This window comes from Crocodylus siamensis, chromosome 6 (genome assembly GCF_052110815.1).
Source record: "Crocodylus siamensis isolate JL-2025a chromosome 6, ASM5211081v1, whole genome shotgun sequence".
Taxonomy (NCBI): Eukaryota; Metazoa; Chordata; order Crocodylia; family Crocodylidae; genus Crocodylus; species Crocodylus siamensis.
In genome coordinates this window covers 32,320,892-32,345,377 of record NC_143400.1, presented here as the reverse complement: position 1 = coordinate 32,345,377, position 24,486 = coordinate 32,320,892, and the positions used below count along the sequence as shown (strand labels likewise).

The following is a 24,486-nucleotide window of genomic DNA, read 5'->3' as shown; positions in this document are numbered from 1 at the left end:
AGGTACTCTGAAGGGCAGGCTTTGAAGCCAACCCCGCTCTCCTGTCATAGAACTGTTTTCCCCATGAATCATGAATATTCTTTTAAATTTAGAAATGTCTGATTTTGGTAAATGTTTTGGTCTAAATGTTACTTTTAAATTAATGTCAACATTCCTCACTGCACTAATGCACAAGATCCGTAAGAGCAACTCGCTGGAGTTGCAAATTCTTGACACCCATACAAATTAGATCATAAATGAGGACACTTTTAATACAAGTATAAAATGAAGCTCCAATGACCTTCATAAAGCTTCAGTCCCTTTATATCAAGAGAGGGCCTGCTCCACTGCAATACTGTTTAAGAATATTGTGCATTAAATACCTCTTCAAATATTTTTATCAAAATCAATTCTCTATCAGTACAAAAAGCTTGTCACATTTTATTGTGAAAGTATTACATTAAGATAACAGAAAAGCATAGTTCTCTATTTCCAGGGACATTGATAAACACACTTTAAAAACACAGAGGGCTATAATGATTCAGCTCCAAGTTCTGCATGGAGGCTTCCCCACATGTAGAAATTGCTATGTACCCCAAAACCCAAGGCATCTCTGTGCCATGAATTAAATACTGTAATTTTGAGTAGGTATTAATTAATATGTGAGTACAGAGTGACTATATGCCACAGTATTTGGACAGTATTATGAGAGGGGTTCAAAATTGTAATGACTTAGGAATTTTTTTACATAGTCATATTCATTTATTTTATCCTTGTGTATGAATAAATTAAGAATTGTATTGAAATATTGAACTTACAGGACGGGTGTAGAGTGGTTTGCTTGTCTTTTCTGCATTCAGTTTTTCGGTTCTTCCAGGATATTATATTCACTGTCCATCTCCAATATCTGTCTACCCTATCCATTGGTTAACTGGGTGTGAAAAGTACAGATACCTACAAGTCCTTGCCCTCCATCACACTTCTCTGTCCCGACAGTGGATGCAAACTAATTTCTCTGTGAAGATATCTTGTGTGTAACTGGCCTGAAGGGACTGAAGCTGCAAAGCAGCTGTTTATTAAGGTCTTTTTTTTTTCCCCTAGAGTCATGTGGGACTGGTTCCCAGGAGCCCTGCACAACACAGAAGCAGAGACCAGAAATAAAAATTTTGAAGAGAAAAAGGACTACTCTGATGAACTTTCTTGACCTCTAACAAGCCACAGGCCACAGGATATTACTTATGGTCCCTGCTCCTACCAAAGTTCTCTATGAACTGTGCTCCAAATAGGTCATAGTATGTAGGCATCAAATGATATATGTAGGTACCCACACATATTTAGGCAACATCCTGTGTGGGCTTTTAGCTTACTCTCATAACTTCAGTGAGGTTTACAAAATCACCTAACACATGTCCACATTGCCACATGGTGACATTGTTACTGCGCCATACTTTAGTACATGACACGGTAACTGCCAGTACTGCACTGCACTGGCGCTGCGCAGTTTAATTTCCCCACTATGGTGCCATAGCACCACAGCTTAAGTAGGGAGTGCACTACTATGGTGAAATAGCTGGTGATCACATGTAGACTCATGTGATCGCTGTGTTGTCATAGTGCGCTTTACAGTGATGCAGCACATCATTATATCGCCATAGGACAACATGTAGACACAACTACTAAGTGCCAGACTACAACTTTAAGCATCTGGCTACCTGTCACTGCTTTTTCTATTCTTTTTATCTGCAATCTGCAGGATATAACTCTGTGAGTGTAAAATCAGTCACATGAATGGTTTAGTTTCAGGCTATTGAATCAAAGTGTTCAATGATTCCACCAGGACGTGCCAGAGCTGTTACATTATTTGCAAACTCATTTTGTCTGGTTTTCACAGGGGAACAGGGATTGCCAGAGACCGCAGTCTTGGCACCCTAGTTGTGAAGTGGTTTTTCCTAACACTGAGGCTGAAATGAGCCTGAAACGCTCTTCCAGCAGTTTGTGACCATTATTCCTACTTTTCCCCAAGGGTGCCTTGGTGAACAGCTCTTCACTGAGCCCTAGATCTTTGCTTCTGATGTAGAGGTAACCTGCTACCAAGTCCCCTCTCAGCCTCCTCTTTTTCAGGCACAAGAGTCCCAGGTCCCTCAGCCTTTCCTCATGTGGCTTGCCGTGCAAGTCTCTGATCACATGGGCAGCCCTTCTCTGGCATCTCTCAAGCTTGACCACATCCTTCTTAAAGTGCGGAGCCCAGAACTGGATGCAGTGCTCCAGCTGCAGTCTCACATGTGCTGAGAAGAGCCGCGTAGAGCAGGAGAATCACTTCTTTGCAATGGTTTTGCTGGAGATGCATTAATTGATGCATGCCAGTGTATTGTTGGCCCTGCTGGCTACAGCATTGCACTGCCGGCTCATGTTTATACTGTGGTCAATTATTACCCCCAGGTCTGTAGTGGCAAGTGATGGCAGATCTCAAGTCCTGCTGCCTGATGAGAGGCAGCAGTTGCACAAGCACCCATGTCAGGAGTTTTGCCTGTCAGCAGCTAGGGGTGCAGGGCCCCAAACCCATAACCCCTGTGCCTATCTCCTTGACAGCTGGCAGGCTTCATGGCCTCAGCAGGGGCTAGCAGGTCTGCAGTTTTCACCCTGCTACACCTTAACACAAACAGTTTCATTCACATCACGAGTTTTGCTTGTCTGTAGCTTGCGGTGCCATTTCCCTAAAACCCTGCACCGATCTCCTTGAAATTTGACAGGCTTTGTGGCCTCTGCAGGGGCTAGCATGCCTGCAGGTTTGACCCCACCATGGCTTAACACATACAGGTGACATGAGTTTTGCTCTCAAGATTTAGGGGTGCAGTTTCTCTGAACCTCCTGCCTCTATCTTCTTGAAGCCTGGCATGCTTCATGGCCTCAGAAGAAGCTAGCATTCCTGCATGTTTGTTTGTCTTTTGGGAGATTTTGGGACATTTATCCAAAGCTGTCTCCATTCTGAATAATGTTGTCACAAGCAATGTGTTCAGGTGTTTGCTCCCTGCTTGCTCTGGCTAACGAGTAAGAGGATCAATGAGCAATTGGATCGTTGTCTCCCTAGTCATTGGGTGCCACATGGAGTCGGGATCTAACATAGAATAATAGAAAGTTAGAGTTGGAAGGGACTTCAGGAGGTTATCCAATCCAACCCCCTGATCAAAACAAAGCTATCCCCAAGTAGTTCATCCCAGCCAAAGATTTGTCTAGCCAGGTTATGGAAAACTGCAAGGAAGGAAACTCCACAAATTCTCTGGGTGACCTGTTCCAGTGTTTTACTACCCTCCCAACTCTAAATTGCTTCCTACTTTCTAACCTAAACTTCTTTTGCTGTAACTGGAGCCCATTGCTCCTTGCTCTGTCATCTGACACCACTGAGAACAGTCTAGCTCTATTAAATCCCACCCCACTCTTCTCTCGACTAAATAAGCCACGTTCTGTCAGCCTCTCCTCACAGGTCATGCCTCCCATATCCCACAGGCCTATCACCATTTTTGTTGCCCTCTGCTAGACACTATACAATTTGTCCACAGTAGTTCTATAGTGGGGGGGCCCAAAACTGAACTCAGGACTCTAGATGTGACCTTACCAGTAATGAATAGTGGGAAAGAATGACTTCCTGTAAGCTACTGGCAACACCTCAACCAATGCAGCCCAGGATGCTGTTTGACTTCTTGGCAAAAAGGACTCACTGTTGACTCCTATTCACCGTATTGCCTCTTGGATTTGGTTTACTCAGTATCTGATTCCCTGATTCTGCCTTGTGTTTTGGACTCTGCCCCTGGATTTCTCTCTGGATCTGGTCGTTTGGCTCCTAAACTGTGACCTGGACCCTACCGCCTCCCTTCCAACATCTTTTTAGTGAATGCCAATTTGCTAACTTTGCACTCAATCCCATGCTCCAAATCATTAATGAAGATACTAAATAATATTAAACCCAGGACAGACCACTAGGAAAACGCATGCAATATTTCTTCCCTGCTAGATATTAAACCCTTGGTGAGAGCTCTTCCTGTGCACAATGATCCCACCAGTTGTCTAGCCATCTGCCGTATAGTAATCGTGAGACTCACGTGATGCCGTTCCAAAAACCTTATTAAAGCCACAGGACATCTCATCCATTGCCTCGTCTTATCCAGAAAGGAGGTGATCTTGTCAGATGTGACTTTCTTTGATGTATCCGGAAGAAATGCAAAACTCTAGAACTCTTGGTTCAAAGATGATATTGTTTATTAGAGCAACTGAAAAATCCCCATGACATCAATGGACTCCTTTACTGCTGCTTGAATACAAGCACTGCTGCTGCTCCCAGGCACTTCATAGAATCATAGAAGTAGGGTCGGAGGGGACCTTGTAGATCTTCAAGTCTGCCCCCTGCCTGGGCAGAAGAAAAAAACTGGACGCAAATGAGTCCAGCCAGGTAGTCATCAAGCCTCTTCTTAAAGATCCCCAGGGTAGGAGCCAGCACCACTTCCCTAGGAAGTTGGTTCCAGCTCCTAGCCACCCTAACTGTTTTTAAACTTTGGATAGACAATAAATCAAAAAGGGGTTGAGCTTGACATCTGCACCCTGCCCTGCTATGCCTGACTCTTAGGGCCCTTGAGTAGGGATCTCAAGCTCATTTGGCCTAGTGGGCCAGGTGAGGGGTGTAGGACATGTCCCTAAACTGGATGCATTGCATTGGGCTGGCCTCAGAGGCTGTACAGAGTCCACAGACTGTCCCCCACATGCCAGATCCAGCACCCATGCAGCAGGTATCCTAAATTGCAGCATGTATCCTAGACGGGCTGTAGCAGGTATAATGGGCATTGGATCTGGCATGTGTGGGGATCCTGAACTAGCTCCATGTGAGTGTCACATGCAGCAGGGGCCCGAGAGTGGACTCCATGTGCTGGGTAAACTGGGCGTGCAGGTGGGACTGGCTTGGTGTATGGTATGTTGGTCAATTCAGGACTCAGAGGCAAGGGTGTGGGCTGGATGATATGTGACCATGAGCCATATCTTTGTCCCCTATACTACAGAGTCCCTTAGAAGAGGACAACAAAGGTCTCTTCCATATCCACGCTAGCATCCACTACCAGCTGGATGTTGACCTGCTGGTGAAAGAATACCATGTGTTTAAGGATGAGGACTTGAGACGAGAGCAGCAGAGTGGTCATTGGGGAGGTGATCTTTCTTTGGCAAGGAGAGGGCTCATGAAGACAACATTGAGACATGTCAGGGACCATGTGGCACGGCACACTATGACACCTGGTGATGGTAGGAAAGAGCTAGTTGAAATGGTCTTGACCCAAGTGTTGGAAAGTCCCAACATCAATTGTCTGTAGAGAAGCTGGGCTTCCAGAGCTGGGGAAACACTGAGGTGGCAAGGTCCCAGCTCTCAAGACATACCTGGCTGCAGAGAGTGGTGATTACTTGGCAACCACTTCCCCCTTCCGAGACTGTTATAAGGAAGCAATTGTGTAGCCCTTGTCCTCATCCCTGACTTCACTTTAACTGCAATACTGTGGAATCATCAGGGGGAGATGGGCTAAGGGACTGCATGGTCCTGTTTGTCTCTTCTTGTCTACCTGCTCTTGAAACAGTTTCAAGGATCACAGACCTACAGATTCTCTAGGCAGCCTGTTCCAATATCTGATTACCTTCTGGGGCAGAAAATCCCCCCTTATTTATAACCTAAATTTCATCTGCTGCAGCTTCAAGGTTTTATTCCTAAATCTGTCCACTAAAGCCAGAAAAAAGCCCACATGCATCCTGTCTGCATACCACCATTCAGGCATTTGATGCCTGCTATCAAATTTTCCACATATCTTCTCTTCTCCAGGTTAAATAACCCTAGTGCTTACAGTGTTTCCTCACAACTCAGGGTTCTAATTATTTTTCTCTGTGCCAGACTCTTGCTTGTCAGTTCACATCCTTCTTGAAGAATGGGGCCCAAAAACAGGACACAGTACGCAAAGTGAAGCCTCCCCAGTCACAAATAGACTGGAAGAATGACTTCCCTTGATTTGAAAATGACACTCTTGTTAATAGACCCCAGGATGTTTTTTGGAACATGAGCACACTCTTGGCTCCTTTTCGTCTCGTGCTCCACTGTAAACCCCAGGCCCTTCTCTGCAGTCCTGCAGTCCAGCCAGCTGTTCCCCAGTCTTTATTTTTTCATGTGATAATTTCGTCTCAAATGTAGGACCATGACCTGGGTTAAATGGAGAAATGGCCTACAATCTATGAGATGAGATCTAACAAAGACAATTGCCTTTTGGAGCAGAGCTGTAAAAGGCTGGAGTGTACGCAACCATCTTGGTGTCATCCAGAAATTTGCTAAGTGTGCACTTGATCTCGTTATGCAAATTATTAATGAAGATGTTGAACAATATTGAGTCTATGATTGTCCCTGAGGGGACCCCACTTGACACCTCCGTCCTCCTAGACATTAAGCCTTTGAGGAATGTCAATATGATGAAATAAGCACACTGTGTCTACATGAAATGATAAGAGCACATTAGGCAAACTGTACCGTGCCTTGGTGTGCCACAGCAAAAGCCTGCAAATGGAGTAGGATTAATGAAAAAAATTCTCTGTCTGCTGCACTGGAGATGGGCTGTCATAATCAGAACAAAAATACAGAAACTAACTCCAGAGGGGTTCATAAAGTCAAAATATGAAAAGGTTTTAGAGGGATAGGAAATTAAGAGTTGGATCTTAGCAAAGCTGGGGAAGGAGAACAGCAACCGCCACCACCAGAGGAATAGATTCATAGATTTCATAGATTTCATAGACATTAGGGCTGGAAGGGACCTCGGGAGATCATCGAGTCCAGCCCCCTGCCCAAAGGATTCATTGATTTATTGTACTGTAATGGAAAATGATACGTTACAATAACTCCTTAGGCATCAGTAGAGTGACTCAGAATTAACAACATTTTCAATACTTCATGCAGAATAAAATAGATTACACAATTTCAGATGATGTTTAAAATGTGACCTTACATGATTAAAGGAATTAAGAAACAAATACCTAAACTATAGGGCTGTGCAAGGCTTCAGTCCATGCTTCAGTTCTGGAGGAGCTTCGTTAGGCTTTTCGAAGTGGTTCAGAGCTTCCAAACTGTTTCGGAAAAGCTTCGGAGCCACCTCGGAGATCTCGCCATAGGGTATACTGCAGGGGTGGTGGCCCCTGCTCAGGACACAAAGCCTGCCAAGTTTCAAGGTGATAGGTGCAGGGGTTTGCGGGGAACTGCACCTCAAGTTGTGGACAAGCAAAACGTGTGACATGGGTGACACTGTGTGTGTTAAGGTGCAGCAGGCTGAAATCTGCAGTCCTGCTAGCCCCTGCCAGCTGTCAAGGAGATCGGTGCAGGAGCTTCAGGGTCTGGGACCCGTCATCTCTAGCTGCTGACAGGCAAAATTAGTGACGTGTGTGCTTGTGCAACTGACTGTGTCTTTCTTGGAGCAGAAGCAGTTGGGCTCTGTACTGATTTCTTTCTTCTCCTTAGCCTGTGGATTTGTAGCTGTTAATAAGTTAGCGTGCAATGATTAGGACCTACCAAAAAAACAGACTAAGGAGAGAAAATAATCAATACAGACAATCAGCTGCCCCAAGACCAAGACCATCAGTTGCACAAGCACCAATGTCACGAGTTGCATCTGTCAGCAGCTGGAAGTGCAGGGCCCCAGAACCGCTGCACCGATCTCCTTGACAGCTGGCAGGCATCATAGCCTCAGCAGAGGCTAGCAGACCTGCAGCTTTCACCCCACTAAGACTTAACACACACAGTGTCACCCTTGTCATGAGTTTTGCTTGTCCACAGCTTGAGGTGCAGTTCCCCCCAACTGCTGCACAGATCTTCTTGTAACTTGTTAGGCTTTGTGGCATCAGCTGGGGTTCACCACCCCTGCAGTTTTCACCCCTCTGGGGTGTAACGCATACACGGGATATGAGTTTTGCTTTCAAGATTTTGGGTTGGAGTTCCCCTCAAACCCCTGCACCTATCTTCTTGAAACTTGGCAGACTTTGTGGCTTATGCAGGGGCCATCACTCCTGCAGTTTTCACCTCCCCATGGTGTAACACACATATGCATGACATGCGTTTGGCTCTCAGAAATCTGGGGTGCCATTCTCCCCCAAACCCCTGCATCGATCTTCTTGAAATTTGGTAGACTTCATGCTCACAGGAATGGCTTCTGCACATTTCATCAAAATCAGATAAAAAAACCCAACGTTATAGATATTTTATTCATTCCACATTAAACCCTATGGCCAGATATCCAAGGCAACTCCAAAGCTTTGGAGCCACTTTGTCAGGATCAAAATTGGAACCCGGTCCGGAGCTCTGGATAGGATCCCTGGCATCCGAAGGGGACAGATCAGAAGCCGGATTGAATAGCTGCCTACTCACAAGCCTACAAAGCCATTCATTCTGAATAACATCTGTGGGATCATTTTCCTCAGGGCAGCTTTGATTTCCTTGTTCCTCATGCTGTAAATGACTGGATTCATCACTGGAGGGAAAGTGGAATAGAAACCTGTTACAAGGAGATCCAGAGCTAATGCAGAGTTGGAGGTGGGCTTTAAGTACGCAAAGGTGCAAGTAAAGAAAAGCAATGAGACCACCACGATGTGAGGAATGCAGGTGGAGAAGGCTTTAGGCTGACCCTGCTCAGAGCGGATTTTACACACCGTGGTGAAGATCTGAACATATGACACTATGATGAATGAAAAACACCCAAAGCCAAGACACACACCAAAGGCCAGAATGCCAATTTCATTGATGATTGCATCAGAACAGGAGAGCTTGAGTACCTGGGGAATATCACAGTAGAACTGGTTTATGATGTTACAGTTGCAGAAAGGTAAATGAAAAGTGTTAGCAGTGTGCAGTGCAGAATACAGAAGAGAAATAACCCATGCACTAGCTGCCATTCGGGTGCAAGCTCTCCAGTCCATTAGCATCTCATAGTGCAGTGGTTTGCAGATAGCGACATAGCGGTCATATGCCATGATGGTAAGGATGAAGAAGTCAGCTGTAACAAAGAAGACAAAGAAGAAGACTTGTGCGGCACATCCTGCATAGGAAATTCTCCTTGTGTTCATTAGAGTATTAGTCATGGATTTGGGGAGAGTCACAGAGATAGATCCAATATCTAGGATGGACAAATTCATCAGGAAGAAGTACATGGGGGTATGCAGATGGTGGTCGAAGACTACGATCATAAAAATTAGGAGATTCCCCACCATTGCTATCATGTACACTGTGAAGAAGACGACAACGTGCAGGATTTGTAGTTCCAACGATTCAGAGAATCCCAGGAGGATGAACTCAGTCACCGTTGTTTGATTAGACATTTCCTCCTTCAAGACATTATACGTTGTCTGTGGTGGAAAAGAGACAGAGACAGTGGTCAAAGACACTCACCCTTGTTCTCCTCTCATTAGCCTGTCTTAGCTTTAGGACAGGTGAACATTTTCCAAACAAAATATTGTTTCAAGGAATATTTGGCTTCTGAACACATTTTCAAGAAGAAAGGGTTACTTTGAGGAGCACAGTGTTGTTTTCCTGTAGAATATTATACAGTCAAAAGAGAAGGTTTCTTTTTGTGTCTAATGTCACTAAATTCCCTCATAGGAATTATGTTTACCCACTATGCTGAATAGCAGGGTTTGAAGCCAAACCTTCTTTCCTGTCATAGAACTGTTTTCCCCATGAATCATATGCCAAAACCAGACGTTTCTAAATTTAAAACAATATTTATATGTTGGTCTAAATGTTACTTTTATATTAAAGGGAACATTCTTCACTCAGGACTAGTGCACAAGATTTATAAGAGCCACTCACTCAGAGTTGCAAATGCTTGATACCCATAGAAATCAGATCATAAATGAGGACACTTTTAATACAAGTATAAAATGAAGCTCCAATGACCTTCATAAAGCTTCAGTCCCTTTATATCATGAGAACGTCTGCTCCACTGCAATATTGTTTAAAAATACTGTGCATTAAATACCTTCCAAATATTCTTAACAAAATCAATTCCCTATTAATACAACAAGCTTGTCACATTTTATTGTGAAGCTATTACATTAAGGTAACAGAAAGGCATAGTTCTCTATTGCCAGAGATACTTCAAAAACACAGAGGGATATAGTGATTCATTTCCAAGCTCTGAATGGATGCTTCCTCAGAAGTAAAAAGTGCTATGTGCCCCAAAGCCCAAGGCATCTCTGTGCCATGAATTAAATACTGCAATTTTGTGTAGATATTAATTAATATGTGACTACAGAGTTACTATATGCCACAGGTTTTGGACGGTATTAGGAGAGAGGCTCAAAATTGTAATGACTTAGGAATTTTTTTACATAGGTATATTCACTTATTTTATCCTTGTGTATGAATAAATTAAGAATTGTATTGAAATATTAAACTTACAGGGCTGGTATAGAGCATTTTGCTTGTCTTTTCTGTTCCTCCAACTTCTAATGCATTCAGTTTTTCGGTTCTTCCAGGATGTTATATTCACTGTTTATTTCCAATATCTGTTCACTCTATCCAGTGGTTAACTGGGTGCAAAAAGTACAGACACCTAAATTCCTTGCCCTCCATCACACTTCTCTGTACCAACAGTGGATGCAAAAGAATTTCTCTCTGAAGATATCTTGTGTGTAACTGGCCTGAAGGGACTGAAGCTGCAAGGCAGCTGTGTATCAGGGTCTTTTTTTTTCCCCCCTAAGGTCATGTGGGGCTCATTCCCAGGAGCGCTGCATAGCTCAGAAGCAGAGACCAGGAATAAATATTTGAAGATGAAAAGGACTAGTGTGATGCACTTTCTTGACCTCTAATTGGCCACAAGCCATAGGATCCTACTTATGGTCCCTGTTCCTACCAAAGGTCTCTGTGAACTGTGTTCCAAATAGATACCCATAGAAATCAGATCCTATATGAGGATACTCTTTGTGCAGCTATAAAATGAAGCTCCAATGAGCTTCATAGAGCTTCAGCTCTTTATATCATGGGAACATCTGCTCCAGTGCAATATTGTTTTAAAATACTGTGCATTAAATACCTATTCAAATAGTCTTATCAGAATCAATTCCCTATGAATACAAAAAGCTTGTCACATTTTATTGTGAAGCTATTACATTAAAATAACAGAAAGTCACGGTTCTGTATTTCCAGGGATATAGATAAACACATTTTAATAACATAGAGGGATATAGTGATTTAGCTCCAAGCTCTGCATGGATGCTTCCGTGCAAGTAATAATTGCTATGTGCCCCACAGCCCAAGTTGTCTCTGTGCCATGAATTAAATACTGCAATTTGGAGTAGATATTTATTAATATGTGACTACAGAGTTACTATATGCCACAGTATTTACATTGTATTAGGAGCGGGGTTCAGAATTGTAATTATTTAGGAATTTTTTTCCCCTAGTTATATTCACTTATTTTATCCTTGTATATTAATAAACTAAAAATTTAATTGAAAATAACAAACTTACAGGGCTGGTGTAAAGCAGTTTGTTTTTTTTCTCTCACCACAGCCTCTAATGCATTTAGTTTTTCAGTTCTTCCAGGATAGTATAGTCATTGTCCATCTTCAATATCTGTACACTCTATTCATTGGTTAACCGGGTGCAAAAAATACAGACCCCTATGTCTCCTTGCCCTCCATCACACTCCTCTGTCCCAACAATGGATGCAAACCAATTTCTTTCTGAAGATATCTTGTGTGCAACTGGCCTGAAGGAGCTGAAGCTGCAAGGCAGCTGTTTTTTAGGGTCTTTTTTTTCCACCTAGGGTAATGTGGGGCTCATTCCCAGGAGCCCTGCACAACTCAGAAGAAGAGACCTGAAATAAAAATTTGAAGACAAAAAGGACCACTGTGATCCACTTTCTTGACCTCTAACAAGCCACAGGCCATAGGATATTACTTATGGTCCCTCCTTCTATCAAAGTTCTCTATGAACTGTGCCCGAAATAGGTAATTGTATGTAGGCATCAAATGATAGATATAGGTACCCACTCACATTTAGGCAATATCCTGTGTGGGCTTTTTGCTTACTCTCATAACTTAGATGATTTTGTAAACCTCACTGAACCCATCTCCATGTTGCCACATAGTGACATTGTTACTGCACCATACTTTAGTTCTTCCTTTTGGAAGTACTAAAATATGGTGCAGCGATTGCCCATACTGCACTGTACAGGTGATGCACGCTTTGATTTCCCTGCCATGTTGCCATAGCAGCACAATTTAAGTAGGGAGTGCACCACTACCGTGAAATAGCTGGTGATTACATGTAGACTCACGTGATCGCTGTGTCACCATAGTGCGCTTTGCAGTGATGTAGCACATCACTACATCGCCATAGGACAACATGTAGACACAACCACTAAGTGCCAGGCTACAACTTTAAACATCTGGCTAGCTCTGCCTGCATTCCTCCTGCTACCTTCCAGGTGCTGCTCCTCTCTCAAAGTGTAGGGCTCAAAACAGTTGTTGCTTATGAAGTCCAAAAATGTAAGCGAACAAATCTTGGGCACCTAAGTCTCTTAGATTCCTTGAAAAATCACAGTTTAGAGTGATATACAGTCATCACCCATGAGCAAGACACATAGAAATCTTGAGAACTACACTCATCTATGCAATTTCTCCATGTGACCTGTCACCGCCTTTTCTATTCTTTTTACCTCCAATTTGTGTGATAAAAATCTGAGAGTGTAAAATCAGTCACATGAATGATTAAGTTTCGGGCTATTTATTTTTAATGAAACTGTTCACTGATTCCACCAACACATGCCATAGCTGTTACATTATTTGCAAACACATTTTGTCTGGTTTTCACAGGAGAACAGAGATTGCCAGAGAGCAGAAAGCTGAAAAGAGTCCACCTTAATGGCTTCTCTGCAGTATTCCAAAACAAAAGGTTCAATGTGGGTGGAGTTGCCCACAATAATCTATGCCAGATTGCACCAAAAATGTTTGAAACCACTGCTCTGCAGATTCTGGCTAAGCCTATCCCAGCACAGATGTTTCTTTTCTCTAGGAGGGAAGGACTGCAGAAATCTAATAAAAGGAGAGATATATACTGGCAAGGCCCAGGCCCTGTGCTGACAGATGTATCTCTGCTGCCATAGGGACCCCCATGATGATGCTACTGAGACACCTACTGTTGCTATGATTGAAACTCCCACTGCCAACAATGGTAAGACCCCCCAACACTCTCACAAAGACCTCTACCACTACTGCCTTCACCAAGGCTCCTTCTGCCAACACCTCACTTGCCGGTTAAGATCCCCACCACCACTTAGATCCCTGTCACTGAAACCTCTGTACTGCTATAACTGGGAGAACCACTGCTGCTGAGACTCCCACTGCCACCACTGCTACCCTTCCAAGGTCTCTGATGCTGACACCCTTCGTTGACCGCAGCTCCCTCAGTTCTGTGGTCTGATGCCACCCTGGAGCAGGATTTGGACAGCATCTCTCAGAGCGTTCTGGAGGCTCACCACCTCTCCCTGAGCTCTGGGCCCAGCAGTGCCCCCTCCACAGACTGAAGTTTGGGTTATATTTCCCAGTGCTGTTCAACAAGTTTATTAATGATTTGGGTGCTGGCACTGAAAGCTTCTTAAAGCAAGTTTGCCAACAACATGAAACTAGAAAGGTTTATGAACAGGTTGAACGATAGGTGCACAATTCAGAAAAGGTCTTCATAGATCAGAAACCTGTGCTGAAGCTAACAGGATGAAATTCAATGTTGAGAAATGCAAGGTGCTACACCTCAGGGAGAATAATCAAAAACACGAATTTAAAATTGGTGATATCTGCCTAGATGGCAGCACTATGGAGAAGGATCTTGTAGTTTTGGTAGTATCAGCCTGCAGAGTGATGTAGTGGCAGAAAAAGGCAAATGAAGTTTTGGGATGTATTAAAAGAAGCATTAGGTGCAAGACACAGTAGGTGATAGGGACTCTCATTTTGTGCCTTTAGTAAATAGTGTCAATTATGTGTAACAAGTGGGTCCCAGCTAAAGTTTACTAAACATATTTATTATGCTTATACGTTTGCTTTATACATGAATTTGGTGTAAACATATTTTTTAAATCTTTGTTGCCAGCCATGAGCTCTTTGAATACATAAAGCTAAAAAAAAAAAGGGTTGTAACACACAATCAGATACATCACACCACTGTTTAACTTGAACTTGTTTTGTTTGTTCTTCCAGCTCTTCGTCTTTTCTCCTTCTCTTCTACTAAATCTTCTTTTTAATGTGGGTTGTTTTTCATTTTCCTGTTGACCTTCCATTAAATTCTCTGTCAAATTTTGGTAAAGATCCAGAAATCTTCAACAAAATGGAATAAATCAGTCTTGCTTAAACATTTGCCCAGTCTTCATGAGCTTTTCAAAACTTTTCAACCTTATCATACAGCTGATGAAATCATTTCCTTCAGCATATTTCCAGAGAATAATAGCTGAAAACTCTGGTTAAAAAAATATAACCTTATTATCTACTTACCTTGTAATGCCATTTGTTGAACTCTGAGTACCTCTTAGCTTCTCAATCTTGCTTGCTCTTTGACTCCACTCTCTGCCTGATCTCTTGTCTCTTTGATTTGTCTGGTCCCTGGAGTCCGCACATTCCTCCCACCCCCATGTTGCATCTCAGTTCCTTACTGGCCCCAGAGCTGGCCACCCATGACATGGTATGTCATGGACTCCTTTCCAATTTGTCCACATCTCTCTCGCAGAGGGGTGCCCAAAATTGAACAAACTATTTCAGAGGAAGCTTCAGAAATGCTAAATAGAATAGAAGAAGTACTTATCTTGATTTGCCAATGATGCTCTTGTTACTACAGCCAGGTGTGCTGTTGGCCATTCTTGTGACAAGACTGCACTCTTGGTTCCTATTCCTTGGTGACCTGATCCATGGTCTTTTCTGGTATTTGGGTCTTGCTTACTGGCTTAAGATTCTTATTCCCTGTCTTTAAGTAATGGCAATACATTTGTCCTTTTCCAGACATCATCTGAGACCTCACACTACTTCCAGAAGATCTCCATGATGTTCACCACATTTTAGATACTTGTTTACTTTACTATGAGAGCATTGCAAGCCTAAGGAAATTAAAAGTGACAGGCTAGATCCCCAGTTTGTGTAAAGTCATAGTTTCATTAGGCTTAAATTCCCCAGCTTACCAAAACATTGCTAAAGTCACTGGCTCAGATCCCTTTCCAGCATAAGTAACTATTCACCAGTCTCATGAATGCAATGACATGCATCCTGGATAGTATCTTTTTCATGCTTGAGGTACTGGTGGATTAAAAATAAATCCTTTTCATAATAAAGAAGATGGGGGTTTTTTTAGGTGTAATTGAAATGCTGCTGGGCTGTAGTGGCAGAAAGTGGGGGTTCTTGTTTTGCCTCCAGGGACATGAGTTAAAACTTTTACTTCAAGATGGTACTTAAAACTGCTTGCAGGTAACTCTACACAGTACTTGGTCTAGCTGAGGAGTAACACTCACCATGACATGAAGCTGATAGTGTGTGCCAATGGCTATAAGACACTGAGGTTCCTTGCATATATTACCCCAATCAGCCATTACACTTGTCAAATTGTGATATAGCTTAATGGTGAATTGGTGGTTTGGCAAATGATAAGAGGTGGAACAGGTCTACAGGTTTATGTTTTATACACCAAAACACATAAAAGCACATTTATGCCAAAGTTCACGTGGCTACTTGTGATGTGCAGTATCAGCTGGGGAGACTCAAGGGATGGGGAGGTAGGGGGAGGTGGCACAGACTGTCAGCACATATTGAATTTGCTGAATTGTACAAACCTGTTCAGTCTGTACCCAATATTTATAAAAGGCTCATGCTAATAGGTATTCTCTGGTGGTGGTGGTATTATTATTATTATTATTATTATTATTAATAATAATAATAATAATATTATTATTGTTGTTATTACCAACTGACAACTGATGCCCATGAAAAAGCAAATTTGCTAAATGAGTACTTTGCATCAGTCTTTCATCAGTCCCATGGGACACCCCTGCCCACTGCGGGTCAGGGAGGCCTGGGTGAGAGAGATTTCTTACCCTCCATCGAAGCTGACCTTGTGAAGGAACACATTGATAGGCTGGATAACTTCAAGTCAGCTGGTCCTGATGGTTTATACCCAAGGGTACTCAAGGATCATAGCTCAGCCCCTGGCATGGATCTTTGAGAACTCCTGGTGCTCTGGTGAACTCCCCAAAGATTGGAAGAAAGCCAATGTCATGCTTATCTTCAAGAAAGGGAGGAAAGTAGATCCGGCAAACTACAGGCCCATCAGCCTGACCTCTATCCTGGGCAAGGTCTTGGAAAACATTATCAAAGAGGTCATCCTTAACACACTAGCTGACAGCAATATCCTGAGGGATACCCAGCATGGGTTTGTTGCAGTACATCTTGCTTGACCAATCTCATTTCTTTTTATGACCAGGGAACAAGGGGGAAGAGATTGATGTCATATACCTTGACTTTAAAAAAGCCTTTGATCTGGTATCCCATGATCACCTCTTGACAAAACTGGCTAAATGTGGCCTCGACCTCACCCCGATCCGCTAGCTGGGGAACTGGCTCCACGGTAGGACCCAGAGGGTGGTGGTTGATGGAAGCCAATTGTCTTGGTGCACGGTCACCAGTGGGGTCCCTCAAGGCTCTGTCCTAGGGCCAATACTGCTTAACATCTTTATCAATGATGTGGACACTGGTATCAGAAGCAGACTGGCCAAGTTTGCCGACAACACCAAACTCTGGGGTAAAGCATCCACACCTGAGAACAGGAGGGTGATCCAGACAGATCTTGACAGGCTCATGAAATGAGCAGATGAGAACCTGATGGTGTTTAATGGTGAAAAATGCAAGGTTCTCCACCTTGTGAGGAAAAACCTGCACCATGCTTATAGGCTCAGCAGTGCTACACTGATTAGCACTACAGATAAAATGGACTGGGGGGTCATGATTGACCACAACATGAACATGAGCCTTCAATGTGATCTTGCAGCTAGTAAAGCAAGCAAAACACTGGCTTGCATCCATAGATGCTTCTCAAGCAAATCCCAGGACATCATTCTACCATTGTATTTGGCCTTGGTGAGACTGCAGCTGGAGTACTGCACCCAGTTTTGGGCTCCACAATTCAAAAATGATGTGAAGAAGCTTGAGAGAGTGCAGAGGAGAGCCACGCGCATGATCAGAGGTCAGGAAAACAGACCTTATGATGAAAGGCTGAGAGCCATGAGATTCTTCAGCCTAGAAAAGCGCAGGCTCACAGGTGATGTGGTGGCCACCTATAAGTTCATTGGGGTGTTCATCAGGATCTGGGGGAATGTCTGTTCACCAGAGCACCCCAAGGGATGGCAAGATCGAACAGTCACAAACTCTGCTGCAACTGATTCAGGCTGGACATAAGGAAGAAGTTCTTCACTGTCCAAGACCCCAAGGTTTGGAACAGACTGCCACCGGAGGCGGTTCAACCACCCACTTTGAAAGCCTTCAAGATGTATTTGGATGCTTGTCTTGCTGGGATCTTGCTGCTGACTTCCTGCCCATGGGGCAGCAGGCTGGACTCAATGATCCTCCAGGGTCCCTTTCAGCCCAAATATCTATGAAATTTTTATTATCGTTTCTTTCTTTCACTGAAACTTTTGAAACTGGACTGACCAAATTCTCTTATAAACTTAAGAAGTATCAGTTATGTGGGATGTTTATTTCTTTGGGACTTTAAAACATGCACCTGAAGGATCTGTCTAATGGGGAGTCTGTGTCCCAGCTGCTGAAAGTTTGTTTAAAAAAAAAATGAAGCATCCTGACATTCAGGCAGTACAAGCTAATAAGTGGAGCAGAGCACAGCCCTGCTGGTGACCCAGTAGCAAGTCCTGGCCTTGTGGACCCACTGTGGCCAGGCTGTGGGTAGGGCCCATGCTCTCATCACAAGGATTTTTTTTCCCCCTCATCCAAACTTGGGCATAGCTGAGACTAGCTCCTGAGCCCGGCTAACTGCTCACCAGATATGGGCAAAAATGTTGAAATGTGTCAAAACAGTGAAATGGTTTCAACTAAATAAAATGGAACAGTGATTTGAAATTAAATGAAATGATGAAACAAAACCATGTCCCTTTATAATGGCAAAACAGAAGTGAAAATGAAATGGTGCTGTTTTACACAGCCCTCATGGATGGACAATACTTGCAGTCCTTTTTAGCCCCATAGCTTGTTGGTTAGGTCAATTTCTTGGGAGATGTTGGTCCAAAGCCCCTTGGACTCAATGAGGCTAAGAACCCAGGACCCAGCCCTTGGGATAACTCCTTAAACTTCCAAGTCTTAGTTCCAACTGTCATCACAACAGATTTTGCATCTGAAGCAGAGGAAATACTGCCAGTTCCAAGGCGCTCTCTCTTATTTTGTAAAACTTAGTTTCCCCTCTTCCAAAGAGGAGGCAAGTCTGAACTATCAAGTACTCTGAAGTCACATTTTAACAGAAGAAATAACTAGAGCAACAAAATAGCAAAAGGGTTTATTATGAGGAGAGAGAAATTATACCAGAAAAAATAACCATAGAATTTGAAGGAAATAAAACTGAAAATTCTCAACCTCTTGTCTGGCTACAACACAGTCCTTGAAAGGGACTTGTTAGTGTTTCCAAAGACAAGTCGTCTTGCTGACTTCACCATCTCTGACAGGTGGAGATATGGATTTATCTGAAAGTTCAGGGGTGATTCCAAAGACCTTCCCAACAGACCCTCTCCTCATTTTTAATGTTCTACCTATTTCCTGGGCAGCAGAAAAGTCTCCAAGAACATTGCTTCCTATCTGGGGGATCTGGAATTCCCTGGTTAAGAGCTCTCCCTCACTTGAAATGTACTTGTTATTTTGATATGTCTCCTTTACAAGTGTATGTATTCTTCTTTGGAATGCAATTGGCCATTGATAACCTAAGAGCATTGCTTCCCCACTGCCTATTAGGTAGGCATGCCATAATTCTTCTGAATGGAAATAGCCATTAGCTAAAGAAGAACACTTTTGTCACCTCCTCTTGCTATAACCTCAATGACAATCTTTTGATTAAGCTGTCACAGAAAGAGCCTTTTTGTGGGAGGTGTCAAGAAAATCAAATATATAAATAAAGAAATGATAAGTAAGTAAATATGGAAATAAGCATAGAGAGGAGGTAATACCATCTATGGACAGTGAAAAATCCCAGAATGCTTAATTTATTTGGTTTGTGCTGGTTGTGATAGGGTTACCATACATCCAGGTTTTCCTGGACATGTTCTCTTTTTTGGATCATTGTGTTGTGGCTGGGCAGATTTTTAAAATAAGAGCAAATGTCCGAGTTTTCTATTCTCCCAGGCTGGCAGTTTGGGTCTGGGAGCAGTGGGCAAGGTGATTGGCTGCCGGAAGTCATGTGCTTCCCATGTGGGCTCCAGAAACCAGATGAAGAGAGAGAGTGAGCCAGCAGGAGCACAATGTGGGAGCTGCTTGGACACAGGGCTGGGAGGGAAGGGGGTTATGGGACTGTGGGTTGGGTGTGCAGGGCACTGGCAGCATCTGTTGGCTTCAGGTTAGGAGAGGGGCACCAGCAAGAGGTGGGGGGGGCAGGGTACTGCCATTTAGGAGTAAAGGGCAGTGGCGGGGCTGGGGTCAGTGGGTCCGGAGTGAGGGGCAGCAGTAAGGCTGGTGGGGGATATGGCTTGTCAGTGAGGGGAAACAGAATGGGCAGGGGCAAAGCACTGCCATAACACTGCCTCCTCCCACCATCATATTCCCCACGCCCCTTCCCCTACCCAACAGGTGTCATCTTTTTTGGACCTGAAAATATGGTAACCCTTTATTTCCATTTACCATCCAGGAACAGAAGAAAGGTCAATAAACAAGGTGAAAGAGCAAGTAAACATGATTTAGGAAGTTATTTTGTTTGCCAGCAGTGAAGCTAAGAAGCTAGAGATTCCTGTTAGATCCCATCCCTCTGCTAGCACCATAAATACAAGTTAAGAATGCTAAATCCAAGACCTTGATACAAGAATTAGAATTTGCTTCTATCTGGCGACCAGATCAGGTCCTAGATTTCACTCCATTGTCTAAGGCACTTAATAGTTCAATCTTTTTGTAAGTAGGTTGGTTAGCCTGTTGGTACTTGCAGTGTGGCTTTGCCCACTTGGCAGCTTCTCATCCGATAAAACAACCCTTCCAGTAACACAGCTCTACAGTTACACACAAGGGAAGACATAAGCAAACAGAGCAAAACTGGCCTCTGACTGCTTTACCACTCCATCCAAGAAGAGCACAGACCATCTGCAGATGCTTCCTTAGCCTGACAAAGAGTGTTTGTGCCTGAAAGTTAGCTAAGAAGAATTTTTCCAACTATTTGAGTTGGTCGAATAAAAGATATCGGATTTACCCAAAGAACCTTGTCTGTCAAAAAACCCCAATTAGTCTGTGTCATCCCAGGCCCTCTAGGCAGAATGCCTTGGCTCTAGCTCCCTGGACACCACAATGTCAAGCAATTGAACTCACTATTTCCTTTCTCCTCCCCCTCATCACTCTGTTTTATTGCTCCTAGAAAGACATCCAGACTGTTCAAGCAGTAAATGTGTTAAAGATGTCTGAAAGATGAATTTACATCACATTTAGATCATAGTAAAGGCACTCAGAGTGCGAGCATCCACATGTTAAATCTTGTTAACTCATGCTAAATGCCCTCTGCATTTCTCAAAGTTATGCAACTTCAGGCAAGGGTTAACTCTGACTGTGGTATCTGGCTCGTATTAAAGTATATTCAGTGTGCTCCACAGAGATAAAATAAGCAATTTGCCTTCCAGTATCCTCCACTCCCCCAGTATCCCAAGATACACCACTCCCAGTCCCCACCCCCACAGCAGGGATAGAGACCAAGGGTCTTGGCTTCTAGCCAAGCCCCTGGTCACCAGTCCTCTAATGATAAGTCAGAACTATGCAGGCAAGAAATGGTATCAACCCTTAATGTACAATTGTTCATAACACATTCTGACTTCAACATCACTTTAATATTCCTACCATAGCAAAGTTAGGACATTTCCAGTGAAGGGTATCTCCAGATAATATTACCTAATACATGTTGAACTGATGTTGGATTGTTCCACAGAGGAAATATGATTGGGGCCTCCTATACAGTGACAAGTCTGGGACCAACAAACAGCTATTTACTAGTTCCAGTCTTCCCACTACACCAGAGTCTTGAACCAGACTCTACCTGGGTGAAGAATTCTGGGACTGCCACTAAGCTATGTGTTGGTCCCAGGCTCTGCAGTATACTGCAGCACACTGAAGTTTTCAACAGTTTGGCCATTTTGGCTATTTTGGCCATAAAACGCACTTAATCCCAGAATGAGTTTACAGAGATGATTCATGCTTGCATGCATATAAGAGAAATAAAACCCTCTTTATCTTTAATCTAACCATATTTGTTCTCAAGATACGATTAGTCCACAGTTTTAGTTGCATAAAGTTACAATTCATTCTGTGCTATGTAGAGTATAAACAGTTGAACTAGAGAAAGATGGCTGGGTTGCAAGACTGATCCAGTTTGAGGTGGGCTTCAGGGTACAGCTGGCCATAACACTGTTGTAGTTTCCTGTCAGAAAATGCTGAATTGGTTGAAAATTTCTGTGGGGCAGGCTGCCCAAGTGGGCAATAGACAAAGCCAAAATATTTCTTCTGTTTTCTTCTTTTTCTATTTATAAGGGATGATTCTACATCCCTGGATACATATGTGGCTTTATAGCCTCCTGTGCATGCCTAGTGTGTACATGTATATAGCTGTCTATGAGTGCAAGCTTGCATGGCTAGAAAAATAATACCTACATGTGCATAAATGGCACTTTTTAGCACCTGGTTGACCAAAAGTGCCAAGTAGACAACCAGGAAAGGAACAGAATGCCATCCAAGGTGATAGGTTAGGAATTACTCAAACTACTATCCAGTCCTCCCTTTTGAAGCTTACCTCCTGGGCTGTTCAGAAAGGGAGGTATGTAGGACAAAATAAAAGACAGGGGTGTAAGACTCAATGAAGGGGATGCTACCTCTGGAGGGCAGAGACCCTGAGTTCTACCCTAGGCCTTTGCTCACAATGAGGCAGATCTTTGTGCACGTCCATTACAGCAAAACCCCCAGTTTTTCTTTTTTTCTTTTTCTTTTAAAATGCATTCCCTCCCTATCCCCAACCATTTCTGACTTTCTCTCTCCCTCTCTATTCCCTATAGATAAGCCTAAGTAAGCTAAGACATAGGATAAGCTTCAGCATTTTATTTTGGTAGCAAGTTGTATTTATTTTAGTTTTTTCTCCTTCTTTATATTGTATAATTATTATGTTTATATTGATTTTTATTGTTCTATATTGCTGTTTTATTAATACTACATGATATAGAACTACATATGTAAGTTAGCATAAGTCATGTCAAGTTTCCATTTTATTTGTCAAGTCTCCATCTTTTCCCCATGCCCTGTTGTGTAAGTATGTTGTAACCTATGACTCGTACATACCCTTCCTGTGTAACTTGGTTCCTGAATGAATGTGAATGAATGAGGGTGCTTGAGAGACAATGGCAGGCTCCTTCTGAATGACCGAACCATCAAAACAATACCTGGACCAAAGACCCAGCCATTGGAACTACCCTCAGCATTCAAGAAACAAAAGATGAGGCAACCCACCATTCTGCCAAGGCTGCAATGCTCAGTAAGAACACCTGGAACCCTCTGGAACAGGGCTAACATTGCCTGGACAGGCCCTCCCCATAGAAGATCATAGGTAGTCTGCCCCATAAAATGGGGTAGTAAAGATTGACTCCTTGGGATGCCCTCTCCATCTAGACAAGCACCATGCCACAACACCTATCTACCCAGAGGCCCTGCCGGTGACCCCCCTCTGGACAACACCTACTGGACAAAGACCCCTTTTCAGCCTGGATAGGTAGTTATCCCCCCTACCCTCTTTTCAATCAAGGACTTAGAGACTCAGTGGAAGGGTTGGAGTCCAGGTAGGGAAGAGAAACAGAGTCTTTCTTCTGCTGCCATTGTGAGTGCTTCTGAGTGCGAGTGTGTGCGCATGTCTGTGTGTGAACCAATAACTTCATGGGGCTGTATAGTGTGTTGTCTGTTTAATAAACCTGTTATTTTGAAGCCCAAGTTGGGTTTTTGTCTGTTTCCTGACTGTTTCCTCCTTGCCACCACTTATCAGCCCCAAACTCCCAGCTGTCTGTCTCAGTTTCCATTCCCAAGCTCCCAGGTTTCTGCCTCTCTCTTTCCTGGCTGCGTCCTCCTTGCAAGGGCTTTTTCCCTTGCACCAGTGACCTCTAGTAACCCTGGGACCACTTGACCTTAGGTAACCCTAAACCTCAGTTCCTCAGCCAGCTTCTCTCTAGTCTACTGTTTCTAATCTCATTTCCAGCAACTTTCACTCCTCACAGTTTCTCTCTCACTTTAACCTTCCCCCAAGTATTCCAAGTACCCCAAACACATGCATACATATCGTACCATCCAAGTTAGGGACTCATCTGTGTCTATGTGTAGGTGGGTGGTATGTGTATGAACTGGCGAATATACATATACACATATACATATACATATAAGTCATTGTGTGTGTGATATACAAATTAGTGATCCGTGTATGTGTACAGACTGTGTGGGTATTGACAACTGATTATTGTCTAATTTTTGGTGTGTGTGTGTGTGCACCTAATTGATTTGTGTGTTTGAATGTGTGCAATTGTGGCACACCCTCCTGTCTAACAGCACAATATTGAGATCCTGAGAACTGGCCTGACCCCACAGGACAGCACCATCTTTCTGATAAATATTAAATGTGAGTTTTGGTGGTTCAGCTTGAAAAGGAAGGCTAGAGAGGGCTCTGGGCAATGCCTAATCTGTGTTCTACTGACTAGAGCAGTTTGTGTAAGCATAAGACCCAGGTGAAAACTCGTTTCTGGGTAAGTGGAAGCCTAGAACCTGGGCCACCAGCTCCCTGGCTCCCTATCTCCTAAACACTAGGCTAAAAGGGGTGGGGGAAGGAAGTGGGGTTCTCGTCTTCATTCCGAGCAGGCATATACTCAAGATAATGCTTGCTTGCCAGAAGGTGAAGCAGATTCCAAAACTTGATGTAAGTTCCAAAAACTGCAATGAGATAACTAGCAAGCATAAAGTGAAATTGTATTTAACCCTATGAGTCACATTACCAATAAACAAACAAGCCATCAGCTTATTGAACTGGAGGGGAACTTAGACTTTCATTTCTACAGACACAAAACCTCCTTTTTATTGGGAGGTGCTGGGTAACTTAATTCTTTTTTGCTGGAATGGAACCCAGAGGGCCTCAAAAATTCCAGAAGTGTTTCAGTACTTACATGATTAAATGTAAACAGACAATGTTTACTGGAACTAAAGCAGAATTACTGGGAATATGAAACC

The 24,486-nt window shown here is 43.3% G+C and overlaps 1 protein-coding gene across 1 annotated transcript; it reads right to left on the bottom strand.

Moving 5' to 3' along the window:
- Nucleotides 1-8,397: 8,397 nt before the first annotated feature.
- On the bottom strand, nt 8,398-9,348 carry LOC149862213 (olfactory receptor 14C36-like). Its single transcript, XM_090053883.1, has one exon. It carries the CDS (start codon nt 9,346-9,348, stop codon nt 8,398-8,400), a length of 951 nt encoding a protein of 316 aa, XP_089910009.1.
- Nucleotides 9,349-24,486: the final 15,138 nt, after the last annotated feature.

Excerpts from the sequence above, each read along its gene's own strand:
- LOC149862213 (XM_090053883.1), bottom strand. The coding sequence starts at position 9,348 with ATGTCTAATCAAACAACGGTGACTGAGTTCATCCTCCTGGGATTCTCT.